The following is a 14416-nucleotide window of genomic DNA, read 5'->3' as shown; positions in this document are numbered from 1 at the left end:
CAGAGAGGCAGTCAATACATGCTCAGAGCATGGTAGACAATTAAACATGTAAGCCAGAACAACACTGTATTACTTACCAGTGGTAGTGTCTGCTGGTGCAGCAGTGGATGCTGCTGCTGTGAGAAAGAAAATATTAATTTAAATATTGTCTGCATGTTAAATGTATATTTTCCTCCCTGACACCCATAGCATGTAGGCCATGGTTACTCTTTATTACTTACCAGGTGTAATGTCTGCTGCTGCAGGGCTAGGAGTGACTGTTGCTGTGAAAAAGAAAAGATTAAATTAAATGTTAAGTATATACTTTTGCTCTGAGACTTGTAGCATGTAAACCACAGTAACACTGTATTACTTACCAATGGTTACATCTGAAGGTTCAGCAGTAGAAGAGAGTGTTGCTGTGAGGAAGAAAAGGTGAAATTAAATTTATCTGCGTGTTAAATGTATATTTTTTCCCCCAAGACTGATAGCATGTATGCCACAATAATGCTGTTTGACTTACAAGTGGTTACATCTGCAGGTTCAGCAGTAGGAGAGAGTGTTGCTGTGAGAGAGAGAAGGTGAAATTAAATATTGTGTGCATGTTAAATATATATTTTTTCCACCAACACCCATAGCATTTAAACCAGAGTAATGCTATATTACTAAATACAAAACGAAAAGGTGAAATTAAATATTGTTCTGCATTTTGACTATATACTTTTCCTCTGAGACCTACAGCATTTCCTGTTCATAGGAAATCAGGGCTGAGATATAACCGTGATAGAGCCTAATTTTTCTGGGCTACCTTGCTAATTTAAGGGATATGGCTTGGGTTTGTTTTCCCCATCCTTTAAATCCTGCCTGGTCCAGCCTCTCTCGCCATCCTCACTGCACTGCAGAGGGCTGGCACAGCACCATTTCCCCACAACAGTGGCAGAGCTGTTTCCTCAGCCCAGGCTCATTTCTGAGAGCTGGCTGCTTACAGAACACTCCTCACATTTATCTCCTTTTCACAGGCAAAGCCTTTCAGAGATCTGAAGTCCCAAATTCGTTCTGTGGGCCTGGGGTGTATTTTTCTTTCAGAGAGAGAAATCAGAGATGCTGCCAACAACATAATTCGGGTCTGTCCTGGTTTGTGGCCATCTCAAACTGCACCATGTGCTCACACCTGTCCCACCCCCTGAGAGTCACGGGGTTTTCATTTTGGGATCTTTTGCTGTCACCTGGCAGCTGTTTGTGACCAACTAAGGCACATCCATCCCAGATGAGGGCTGTGTTTCCTGGGACTCTTTGTCCTTAATTCCTTTTTGCTGGCCATGATCAAAGCTCCTTCCACCCCAGCACCATGCCAGGAGCTGGCTGGGAAGAGCTGTCAGCAGGAATGTGCTTGGCTCCTTCCCCAAGATCTAAACAAGACTGCCAAATACGAGATAATTGAGAGAAATGCTAATTAACCTGTTGAGCCAGGTGATGAGTATTCATCAGAGACGGTGAAAGGTGTAAAATAGAAAGTTCAGGACTATTTTAAGGATGCATTAGCTGTCTAAATCCAGGTGGGGATAGTGAGAAAGAAGCAGATTTAAAATTTTCTATTCAGATCCAGGCCTTGAATTGCAGGCAGAAATGAATTTGTTGTTATTCAGCTGTTATTAAAAACGGCTTTATGGGAGGGAGGCACCTCTCTCATGGAAGTTTCTAAATAAATTATTTCATTAATCTGAAATATGATCAGCAATCTGAAGTTTTTAGGGGGACTTTTTCAGCAAATAAAGGACTGGTTAAGTAATAGTCTCAAGCATCTTTAGTATCTTCTTGTGGGGTGCCTACAGAGAGCTGAACAGCCACTTTTCACTTTCAGCGAATCAGTAAAAGAAAATAATCAATATCTGTATCTCTTCTCAAATAAAATTTTTTGTTAAGTGTAGGATATAATCAAAGGAATCACTGAGCACTGAATTTTCCTGAGACTTTAACATAGTTTACCTCCATTATGTACAAATTTAAGTAATAAAGTTAGTAGAACTGGAAAGGAGCATTTTTTCACTTTAACCATTGAACAGCATCCCAGTTACACACAGTGTCTATAAGTAAAATGAAATTGTCTGAACAAGGAAGGCAAGCAGCAAAATCTGATCAAAGCTCTGTAGAAGAATCTTCTGAGAAGGAAAATTTTTGTTTCTATCCTTTTGAAAGTGAAATGACTGCCAGGAAAAAGGCAGAAAAAGAGTGACTGATATTTCTTCACTCTCTGGTGAAAGTCTGGTTTGAATTTTTTTTGATACCTAAAAATTATTTCATGAATTCATTAAAGGAGCTCATTCATTAAAAGGTTGCAAAGTGTACTACAAAATAGATGCCAGAAAAGGTGGGCACACACACACTGCAGCACCATCAGCTGTGCCTGGCTCTTTCTCACCTTCCCTCACTGTGGGCAGTGGTGCTGGAGTCGATGGCTCAGGGCTGCCTGTGGCTGGGGCAGATGTGCTCAAATTTTCTGCTTCTGTGACAGAATAGTCTGTTGAAGCTTTGAGGGGAACAAAAAGCAGGAGGAACAATGAACAGAATTGCCCGACGTGAACAGCAACCAGAATTAAATTTTGATTAAACCGTTTGGGTTTGTAATGTTGCTAGAAAAGCGTGAAGTCTTTATTACCACATAACACCACAATAAATAAATAAATATTTATTAGTTGGATTGTTAAGCTTCTTATCTACTGGAGAATGAAGCAATATGTTTGTAGCCCTCCTTATTAAACTTCTTTGCATAATTTTGGCATACAGTCTGGCTGTCCCTCAGCTCACTTAGGTTCCAAATTGAATTTGCCACTCAAACTTTGCCTATGTAAGCTGTGCTTAGAATTCCTCGGGTAGTCACTGCCTCAGGCTCTTCATTCACTGAAGTGGATGCAAAGGAGGAATACAGGGTTTTGAAGTGACCTTACTTGAGAAAAACTTCAATCAGTGATAGAAAATGGAGCTGGTGATTGCTGATATGCTTTTGATTATGTCCTTAAAAGAAAAGAGACAGATTGTAGCCTCTAAAATTTGGTCATTTGAGTCAAGACACTCAGGTGAGGTCATATTTTGTTAAATTTGAATTTAAGCTGAACTTTTCTTCACTGAGCTAGCAGTTGACTGATCCTGAGGTTTGTTCATTTACTTTTATCCTATCAATGCAATCTATTTTGAACAAACTTAAGCATTATTATTAGATTTTATGGCATTGTGTCTGTACCTTACCTTCGGCCAGCGTGGAAAGGATTTCTGCAGCTGGGGTTGTCACATCTACAAACTCAGCAGGTGACAAGTCTTGTTCTGAAATATTTCCAGAGTCTGTGAGAAAAAGGAGGAAACACAGAAATGAGAGGGAAAGAGCACTCAGGTAAGGCTGAATTGATGAACTTAAACGCCTTCAGATTCCATGGTGTGGATTCCAAATCCCCATCCAGCTCCCCGGACAGCAGGGCAGTGGCAGGGTGGCCAAATTCGTAGACAAACATGAGCTGCACTGAGAGAAGCTGATTTTGCAGCATATTTTGGGCTTCTCCACTGAAGTCCTCTCCTAACCACCTTTTTCTGACATGCTGCATGTTGTGCAAATGCCCTTGACCTGTCTGTGGTGTAATTGGGATTTCTGATGTCCTGCTTTCCTCTGTGGTGGTGGTGAAAGGGAGGAAGGCAGTTGGATCAGAAATTAAATGGCTGCAAGCAACAATTAAAAGCTAAAGAGTGATTTTAAGAGCTTTCAACTTGATTTAGGTATCAGGTTTAATAAAAAAAAACCACAACTGATCTATCTAGTCGGTGGTGTCTCTGTCCATGGGAGAAGGTTGGATCCAGGTGATCTTTAGGGTCCTTTCTAACCCAAACCATTCCATGATTATCACTCTGCTCAATAACTGGAGAGGATCATCCCCCAGCTGAGGGAATGAGTGCAAATGCCTCTCTGTGATCCTTAATGTTTCCATGTTTCCAGCTTTTATGAATTTTGGACACAGAGAATTACAATGATCTGGATGGTTTTTCTTTGCAAATTTGTAAGTGTATTCTTTATAACACAGAGGTATTAATCAGTAAGTGGATATATCCCTGTGTTCTGACAGGCTGATATTTTTCAAGTGAAGATGTTGTAAGGGGATTGTTCACAAAAGAGGAACCAAGGACAACTATATTGTCTGCTATGAGTATTTACAGATTTAATTTAGCTGAAGACCCCAAATTAACAGTGTTTGTTTTAAAAAGCACATGTGAAATGGTTGTTCTTACCTTCATCAGCTACGGTTGGGATTTCAGGAGCTGATGTGCTAATTTCCTCTGTGACAGCAGTGAGTGCAGATGACACATCTGGGGCCAGTTGAGGAAATACAAAGCACAGAGAGATTGGCAGCAATTAGGAGTGAACATGTGAATGAAAGTCTTGATGAAGGTAAATAAATTTGGGCTTTGTGGGACAATAAGTCATTGCGCAGCCTTTTATTTTTTGTTATAAAAAAAAATTACTTTCACCTCATTTAATATTTATTCACAAAGGCAGTCGGTCTTTGTGTTGTTCCTGACTGCATTGTTTCACTCCTAGAGGTGCAATAATCATTTGGAAAGGTGCAAAGGAGTTGTAAGGAAGAATAAAGCACGAGATTTGTCATGTGCTTTGGGGGTGACTTCCAGCCCATAAATGTGCCTCACCTTCCTTGAGGGTTGCCAGGGTCTCAGGAGCAGGAGATGTCTCAGTCTGTGCTGGGGTTGGGCTGGGAGCAGGGGAGGAACCTGCAGAGACATTGCAGGCATCTGTGACAACATTCACACTTTGGGTTTCATGGCAAAGAAAGTCAGATCCCTGCACTTTAATTTTTGGTCATGTGGCTCAGAACAACATCTTCCAGCAGTCACTGTGAGTGAACCTGGGAGATTTGTGCTCCTCCTGTCTGCTTTAAACAAATTACATCTGTTGCTCAAAATTTCCACACATGACATTTGCAGCTTGTTTTATAGCCTTGCTTCGCCCAGCAGAAATCAGGGGTTCTGTGGTAGTTGTCACAGCTGCTACTGTGTTAAAACCCTAAGAATAAATGGTTTTGGGAAGCAGCTTTTCATTTCTGTGTCACGTACAATAAAGCATATACTCACGATTCTATGAATCTATACGGTAGAAAACTGCATTTTAACCTGCTGTTCTGTGACTGTGTATTATGAAGAGCATAATTAACACCTAGAAATCTACTAAGAAACATTAGTAGAGTCTGTACTTTAAGGTTTCCAGGGTGTTATTGAAAGGAATGTCGAATTTGTCTTTACAAATGAGTTGTGGATCTGCTGGTAGATAAGACTAACACTGAGAGATAAAAGAAACAATGGGATGGATTTCACTGATTGATGAATGGAAAAAAATATTTGCCTTTACAAACAAACTGTAGGGCTGGTGATAAATGAAATTGGATATCGAAAGAAGCAACGAGGGAAAACTATGAATTCTATAAGAATTAAAAATTAAAAGGGAGAGCTATACATTAGAGGGGAATCTTAGGTGCTCCGGGAAGTCTGGACCTCTCAAGGACCTCAGCCAATGGGGAAAGAGAGAGGGAAATGCAGATGGGAAATTAGGATAGAAAGGAGGTGCGTCCTCCAAAAATTTGATAGATCCCAGGGGAATGTCCCATGGCCTCTCTCTTTATTCAAATAAAGCAAAAAGGACTCCTCTGTCTCCTTTTCGGACATAAACCTCTGGTGTTTGTGGATTAATTTTCCTGACATTATGATTATTTCAGCAAAAAAAATGGAATCAGAAACTTAGACCTGGACTGTAAAGACTTGCCTCATGTTTTCACTAATTATTAGTAGGTATGTGGCAAATACAGTTTGTATTAGCAATGCAAAGAAATAATGAAAATATAAAGAAATAATGTTGCAGTGGATGAGCAAATAGTAATTTGGAGCAATAACTTTCAATTCAGAGTATGTGCCTTTGCAGAAAACTGTCCGCCAAGGAGCTGCAATCACACGATTTTTTGAGTTAAAAATTAGACTCTGAGCATTGGGGAGACTGTAAAGAGCTCATGCACTGGGGAGACTTTAAAGAGCTAATTTTGGGACTCCTGTCCAAAGCGCTCAGCCTTACCTGTTGGTGCAGCTGTGGAGTGCATTGCATCTGTGAGCAGCAAAAAAAGCAAAAGTTTGCTTTATTTGGCAGTTATTTTTATTATATATTTATTGTAAGAATTATTCTAGTTTCCTCTCACACATGCCTGATTCACAACTGGATGGGCCTCTACTTTCTCTTTACTCTTTGTCTTTCTTGTCTCGGGGGTTGGCTGTAATCAGATGTTGACTAAAGTGGTCCTGAACTACCTGCTTTTGACCATTTTCATACTCAAGGCTTGCTGTCCAATCTTGTTATTTCGTGCAGGACATCCTTTTGCTCCTCCATCACTCAGACTTAAACATAAAAAAGCCCCACCAAGTCCAATTTTCAGCCCTGCCACTTTCCAAGTTCTACCCTGATTTTTCTTGCATTTATGGTGAACAAGAGTACAATTTTTCCTCTTATCATTTTAATTTTTACCTGAGCAGATGACACCAACATCCTCATTGAGTCCACAGTTGTGCTTGCCCCAGCCGGCGTGCCGGCAGTCCCAAAGGTGGGATTCAGTTCCTCTACACTGCACATCATCCAACTGGATAATTTTTCCACTGAGGCCAAAGTAAGACAGTCCCAGGACAGAGACAGCTCGGCCACAGTTAAGTTGTCTGCACACAACGTTGGCACTGTTCATATTGAAATAATCATCACAGACCGTGCCCCATTTTCCATCATGAAAAACTTCAACCCTCCCGGCACATCGGTCCTCTCCAGATTCCAGTCTCAGCTGGGGCTGTGGTGGAACTGAAGCAAAAATTGACAGGTAAATCCCAATTTGTTTACTTAAAGCTGAAATTCTGATGTCTAAATTGGAATCCCCATGGCTGTGCCGTGTACAGGACCTGGTTTACCCTGGCAGGGTAAGGCTGGCTGTGCTGCTGAGGCACAGCTCAGCCACAGCTGGCTCAGGGGATTCTGCACATCTGCCAGGTATGTTCACACCCAGGAGCACGTCTCTTACCTTTGGGCTGAAATTTGTCCTTAATCCATTCGGTAAATTTGTTCCATAGTGAGTTTGGGTCTCTGTCTGGCTTGTTCCACCAGGCTCCACTTGCTGTGGCAGAGAAGGAAACACATTAGCCCTGAAGTAATACATCATACTCTTCTTTTGGAAATAATTCAATACAGACAGCCTTTAATCTACATTCTGTGAAATCACCTTTTTTAAGGGATTGTCAAGGCTTTTTTTATGGTGCCTATGGTGATAAATAAACCTCAAATTATCTCATTAAAACTAGCAAGATTATACGTTTGAAGGAACATGTCATGCAGAGTGTATTTCCACCTGGGTCTGGCAGACTGCTCCGTGTGTCTTTCCCCCTCTTTCTCTACATTTAAAAATGTACAGTATAGAATAATTTTAATTAAAACTAGAATATTAGGAGAAGACATTCAGAAAACAGCTTCCATAAGCTATTTCCCTCATGAAAAAAAAAAAACAAAGGAATATTCTTCAGCCTTTTCCAGTCTGTAAACTTCATAGGTTATATTTTGAAATATAGCTTCTTAATATTACATTGCATATATTATATGTGTTGTAGCATGTATTTTGAAATACATGTATTTTGAAATACAACCTATGGATTTGGACTGAATCTTTGAAGTAGAAAGACAAACCGTCAGTTCTACAGTGCAAAACTGATCAGCAATATTTGAGAAGAATCTTTGCCACCACTTCCCAGCAAGCCAGCCTGTATTAGTAAATAATTCTACACTCTAACACTTCCCTGCGAGCATGAAAAAGTTTCCAAGGCAGTACCTGGTTCAGCCAGGAGAGTGGTGCTCAGCAGAAGCAGCCAGGTGAGACGCACGTGGAGGTCCATGGCTGTTGGGGGTGATCTGTTCTAGCCCAGCTGCAGAATTTATACCAAATGGGCTCTGGTCTGCATCAAAGGCAGGTGCTGTGCAACCTGATCCCTCCTCCTGCACTTCCAGACCGATGCCAAGGAAGTGATTTAGGGAGGATTTTCCTTGCACGGGGTACATCCACACATCCGGATGAGGAGATCCAGCTCAGGGAGCTGCTCCGGACTGGACACCGAGTTCTTCCCAAACACTCCCTGGGCACCTTTGTGGCCCTGTGTTGATGGTGTGGCTGTTCCAGGAAGCTCTGATTTACTTTTGGAGATTAGGCTGTTTGGTAAGGATTCTCATGCCACCCCATGAAGACAGTTTCCAATTTACAACCATATTAACCAGATTAAATTGGTGTGAGGATTGTGCCAAAAGATTAGCATCCTAGAAATGTCAGGCAAGCCTCAAACAATTTCTCTTTGTTTGCCAAAATTACTCCTGTAACAAGCAGGTTTTTTTATTTTCCTGACTTCTCTTTAACCTGGGAAAGGATCCCTGCAGATTGTTTCAGATCTGCAGTTCTCTCTGTCTGACTTGCAGCCTTCCAGAGCAATAAAAGAGTTTCCAGTCTTCTCCTTGGCATGAGGTGATGGTGTCACCACGGCCTCTGATATCCTAAAGGATGCCTCCAGCTCTGCCTCATTTTGTCCTGTCAGGGAGAGGGGACTCAGCCTGAGAGAGTAAAAAAAAATAAAGCTGTATTTTCTTAGCTGAATTAAAAAATAAACATAAATGCTTTCTTTTTGTGAATGCTTTTCTTATTTTCATTGCACAGTGCAGCTCTATTTGGAGCCCTGATATAGGGATAGAAGGTGACATGGAAGGAACATGGCTGAATGCAACAATCTTTAGTTATTTAGAAGCATAAAGATTTGCTTTTTCAGCATTCCTCTCTCCTTTACAAAACAAGGAAGCCATGCAGATGGTAAATCCTGTGTGCAGCAGGAATGACAGCAGAGCTGACCTTTGTGGTCTTGGAAGAACAAAGCCATTCCCCAGAGCATCTTCTTAAAAAAATCTATCAAAACCTGCTCCTAGGAAACAAACAGGTTTTGCAGTGAAATAGCTTTGGGCTGGAGGTTCAGCGTTAATATTTCTTCACACAGTGAAGTTTTGCTGCACTGGCAGATCCCCCCCTCCCTGGAAATAACTTTCTTTAATTATTTATTATTATTTTTGTTATAGTTATTGTTATTAGGTTTTAGTTAGTTATTTCATATTTAGTGTTTATTTATTTTATACAGTGTTTATTATTTAGCTATTTTATTTCGTTTATAATTTCTGTAAGTGTCTGGGCTTAAAGGGGCTAAAAGTAGAGGGAAAATGTGGAATTCTTCTGGTGGCTGCTGCCACTGGAGGGCAGCGGGGCCCCGTCCTTGGGAATCGAGCACGGGGCTGGGGAAAGATGCTCCAACACCACAGAGCTGCTGTGGTGCCCATAAAGACACTCCACCTGAGCAAATCCCATTAAAAGAATGCATATTTGTAAAGAATTTCACTGAAGTTTTTTCTTTATGAATAATTTAGGGCCGACAACCTTTCAGGAGAAAATGCATGTATTTATTTGTATTTCTCATTCCCTGGGGGAAAAGAAAAATCACTGATGTGTGTGAACTCACAGCTTCTTCCCATGATGTAGCAATATATTTGTTATTGCTTTCAACATGACACTGCACTCCTGAAAAGTTTTCTTATGCAGTAAATCCTGTTTTGTTTTGAACCCATTGTATTCCCAGCAATCTGGGGTGGACCATGTCCAGTGCCTTGCCTCAGTGGAGGTGTTCCCAAACACCAAACTCAATTCTGTACCATTCCCTTCCCCAGTTCTGTTCTTCTCCCTGGACTCACTCCAGCCCCCTCAATGTCTTTGTTATCCCGAGGGACCCAAAGCTGACCCCAAAATCTGAGGTGTCTCAGCAGTGCTAGCCCAGGGGATGCTCAGTGCCCTGGTCCTGCTGGCCACACCACTGCTGGAACAAGCCAGGTTTGCTCTCTGGCAGCCTTTCCACTAAAGGCCAGTGGGTTCTGAAGTGAAAGGTGATTTTTGAGGAATGATTAGAGAAAAGGCAAATTCCAGCTGAAGTAAATCACATCAACAATAACATAACCTGCAAAGTGATTGCCTGTATTTATGGTGAATTTATTGTAAAGTGAAAACTTTCTGTATGAAGCCACTGTCTTTGGACAAAACTGAGTATTGAGTGCTGGCCCAGCTTCCCAGTCCCAGAGCAGAGTTCCCTTGGGATAAGGATGTCACATCCAGCCTCTGGAAGCCCCAGTGAGGGGAAATCTTTATCAGAGGTGAAGGCTGTGCCAAAATCAAGGGGTGTCAGTGACCTTGGTCGCACACATGGCAGGAGAGGTCATCCCATCCTGTCACCCAGCTAAGGCTTCCTGTCAACACACCTTGCTTGTCTTGGCATCTGCTGCATTCCTGCAGCTTTTCCTGCTCTCCACTTTCCTGTGGACAATGGTTTTAATGGAGAGCTTTTCCCAGCTTCCAGCAAATCCCTTTGACCTCAGCAGTGCCATGGGCAGGGTCACACAGAGTGCCACCAGCACTGGGGACATTCTCCAGCACACTTTGAACATTTGTCATCACAAACACGGGAGTGGCCCTGGGGTGTTGGCACCACTGTTGCCTTTAAATTTAATTTAAATTTAATTTAAATTTTGGTAGTAAAGTCAGTGCAGTGAGACACAAGAAGAGTGCAGTGTAACTCTGTAGGCTGCCAAAGTTAAAGCGATTTATTCCCAGCTGAAGAGTGGTAATGAAATTAATCATAATGAAATAAATTACCCGTGTTAGACAAATGATAGTGCATATTTATTGGTATTTTTACAATGAAGTATTTAAATTAATAGAGCAAAATCAAGGATGAACTAACTGAGACAAGGGTGACCAAGACATGAGGTTAACGAAGCCAAAGCAACACAATGTCATCGTTATTTCCTTATAACTGCATTTCCTTTTTCTCCTTCCATTTTAATATTGCTTAAGGGCCTTTGAGTTTCATTAGGGAGTGCAAAAATTCTCTTAGGGTTTTTTTTTTTGTGAGGTAAATCCAGATAATAGATAATATTAAAAATGCTGTTTTATGCAACACCTTTCCTTTTTTAAGACTTGGAACTTTTAACAATCTGATGCAGTAAAGAGGTTTTTCACATACAAAAGGTCACATCCTTCCAGTCCTGCAGCAAATCAGATTTATATATAAGTTTCATATATTAAATCTCCTTAAATATTAAAAATCTATGGCTAGCCTCATGAAAACTCGTGTAAATCAGAATTTTTGCTTTCATTGTGGTCAAAATACACTATATTTTAAGTTTTTCCTCATGCATAAGCTACTGAAGAAACTAAATAAGGAGAAAATCAATAATAATTTAAAGAGAAAGTTTTTTATGGTAGGGAATTTTTTTTCAAGGTAGAGATGGTTGAATAAATATGGAATTGAAAATTCCAGGTATCTCAGTTCTCATAGAAGCTGTCAGAGGAGGAAATAGACAAAATACACATGTAAGCAATTGCAGTTTCTTTAAAATTAACTGTATTTTTAGAAGGTGTTCTTCACCCAGAGGGTGGTTGGACACTGGAACAGCACCAAACCTACCAGAGGTCAAGAAGTGCCTGGATAAATTATAAGTCAGGTGGTTTAATTGTAGGTAGTCCTGTGAAGAGCAGGGAGCTGGACTCAAACATCATGGATTGTTTCCAAATCAAGATATTCTATGATTCTATGATAACACTTCACCTTTTTTGTAAAACCTGTTTTGTTTCACCAGGTGTCCAACAACTGGATAATTAATTATGAGCTGACTGTCCTTGCTAACAACTTGAAAAATCAGCGCAGAACAAGACTTTGAACCTTTTTTACCATAAGGCAGACATTAAAAAAAGTTGTCAAGGTTAAATTTGGGTAAGGACCAAGAAGGGCCAGGAGGTCATGGCCCATCCTTCAGAGGGATCTGGCACAGCTCTGGCTCCTTTCTCTTGCTTTCTGTCCCTAAGCTGCAAAGGAGTCATGACTCTAAATCTTTGCATTTGTTTTATCCTGGTTATCTCACTCAAATAAATGATCCTCAGGTGTTCAATAAAAGCTTTGTCAAGGCAAGATGTGTGGGATTAGGACCAGAAGTTCAGGAAAAGTTTCCTGTGTTAAAGTTTGTTGGTTCTGTGAGGGCAGAATGTACCTGGGGGTTGATTTTGCTGCTCCTCCCAAGCCTTGGTAATGTGCAAATAGAGTTGGTTAAAAGAGGTTACAGGTGCCTAAAAAAGTGTAATAGTAATATAACAGTGCGGACTCTGAGTGACACTGCTTAAAATGCTCTGAAAGATTTTGGATCTTAGTTGGATGGAAGTTTGCCATGTCAAATATGGATTAAAAATATGAAAAAGGAGGGAAACACTGCATAGGACAGATTTGGTGACACTGTGGGTATTAAGAGAGGCATAATGCTGTTGAGAAATGTGTTTTATAGTTCAGGGGAGCACTTTTCAATTTGATAAAATTAAAAATTCACTGTGGCTCCTTTTGAGCAAGCAAAGGTATTTCACAAGCAAATGGCACTGGCATCACAGTGACTGTCACACTTCTCTCCATACCACGCCTTGTGAGAACACTCCCACAGGGATTTCTCATTCCTCCTGCACTGCACAACATCCATCACAATTTTTCTTGGGCTGTGAGCAGAAGTCACATCTCCTGAAGGTGATGCAGCATGTCCACAAACCTGCTGGTTGCAGACAGCTGCTGTATCACTTTTATCCCAGAAAACATCACAAATGTTCCCCCAGGCTCTTTTGCAAAATATTTCAGCCTGCCCTTAGCACTGGTCCCACCCATTCACCACCCTCACTGACATTTATTTGAAAGATAAAAAAGAATTTCCCTGAACCTGGCCATTTAATGGAAAGACAGAATCTGAGATTTATGCAAGTTGGTTTATGCTGCTGGAAGCAGGTTGTTCTGAGTTGTGTCTGTAAGAGCATTGAATACCTCCAGTGTTTTTCTCTGTACAAATTCAGGTCTGAAACATCAGAGCATGATATTAAATGCAATTTCACAAATGTAAGAAGTTTGCCTCTTCCTTCAGATCCTGTTCCAGCTGTGAATGAAACAATCAGTCACTTCTAGGTGGAGTTTGAGTCACTGCAGTAATAACTACATCTAGCAAGGAAATGGGGTATTGCACATGGTGCTGAAGATATCCTTGAAACAATAAGAAGCAGATTAATAAACCTCGTTTCAGGACTGTTACACAGGTCTACAACAGAAGTCAGACCAGTCTTGAAATGCATTTATTTATGACTATAGGGAAAAATATGAATTTTTAAAGTGTTAGTAACAGAAAGGTTGCATAAATTAAACAATGTGATCACTAAAATGAAAATCCAAGGCAAATCAAAGTAAAACAAAAATATTTGATTTGATAGAGTTTGATACTACAGAGGGAATGTTGCTGGAAGGCAAGAAACTGAAAGAACAGCAATAGCCAATGCAATTTCATGGAGTAGAGATACTTTTAACTTCTAAAACATTCTAGTGAATTTTTCTGCAGGAGTTCCTTGCTAATAGCTTCATTTTTTGAGTACCTTAATAATTGAAGCCCTTCTCTTCTGTGGGACCGGTGGTGAACCCCTCCCCTTGGCTGTCCCATGGTGGCCACTGGCCCAAGAGGAACCAGGGAGAAAACCTTACCAGGGCAAAGGACTGCCTTCTCTGCAGGAAACAAAATGCTATTTTTTTCCCAAAATGCAATGCCAGGAACCCCTCAAGGCTGTCCAAATTCTAGCCTGGTGTGTCAAACAGTTAATTTCCAGCTTGATTTTTGTCTCCCCAGCTGTGACACTGCTGCCTTGGGGCAGCACCTCATGTGACACCCGGATGAATCCTTGCAGTGCTGGCAGGGAGCAGCCCTCTTGTCTTCCCCAACAATGCATTCCTTAGCAAAATCCAGTGAACTTGTGAAACAAAGAGGGTTTGTCTCACGCTGGCAAGGCTCGGATCAAGTGTTTGCTCTGTGTGCTCAGAGTGCTGCTCCCAAACCAGCGCTGCCCACGCTGCCCAGGACATGGAAGGGAAATGGAAGCAGCAGGTTCTGGCCACCCTTCTGCAGCTGGGGATGACCTTTGGATTTCTGAGCCTGAATTAGGGATATCAAGATCCAGCATTAGGGACAGAAGGCCTGGCTTTGCCAAACAGAACAGAGATTCTAGTGCAATCCTGTCAAAAAAGCTTGGTTGTGACTTGGTGAGTCTGATGGAGTTAACTGAGAAAATAAAATTATCAGTTGAGTGAAATGATCTCCAGAGTACATTCCTTTAGTTATATAATTGGAATTTGGTGCAAGCAGTGGGGCTTGGGCATTAAAGGACCCCTAAGCCAGAGCTGGGAGCAGAAGGCTGTGCTCAGCTGCTGGATTCAGCTTGGTGTCAATGGAAAT

At 41.2% G+C, this 14416-nt stretch overlaps 1 protein-coding gene and 1 long non-coding RNA gene across 2 annotated transcripts in view; both read right to left on the bottom strand.

Moving 5' to 3' along the window:
- The window catches only part of LOC106855150 (scavenger receptor cysteine-rich domain-containing protein DMBT1-like), a 67712-nt gene that overhangs the window by 14403 nt on the left and 38893 nt on the right, over window positions 1-14416 (bottom strand). The window contains 7 exon segments of the mRNA XM_088168529.1: window positions 2399-2506; window positions 3223-3315; window positions 4249-4326; window positions 4666-4746; window positions 6539-6859; window positions 8451-8641; window positions 12576-12828. Coding sequence (XP_088024655.1) covers window positions 2399-2506; window positions 3223-3315; window positions 4249-4326; window positions 4666-4746; window positions 6539-6859; window positions 8451-8641; window positions 12576-12828 — 1125 coding nt within the window.
- Window positions 222-981, bottom strand: LOC148223060 (uncharacterized). The gene is made up of 4 exons (XR_015805209.1): window positions 788-981; window positions 503-544; window positions 357-398; window positions 222-263 (listed from the first exon to the last, which is right to left on the bottom strand). It is a non-coding gene; the product is annotated as an uncharacterized LOC148223060 (long non-coding RNA).

This window comes from Sturnus vulgaris, chromosome 8 (assembly GCF_052056855.1).
Source record: "Sturnus vulgaris isolate bStuVul1 chromosome 8, bStuVul1.hap1, whole genome shotgun sequence".
Taxonomy (NCBI): Eukaryota; Metazoa; Chordata; class Aves; order Passeriformes; family Sturnidae; genus Sturnus; species Sturnus vulgaris.
This window is presented reverse-complemented; position numbering and strand designations above follow the sequence as displayed.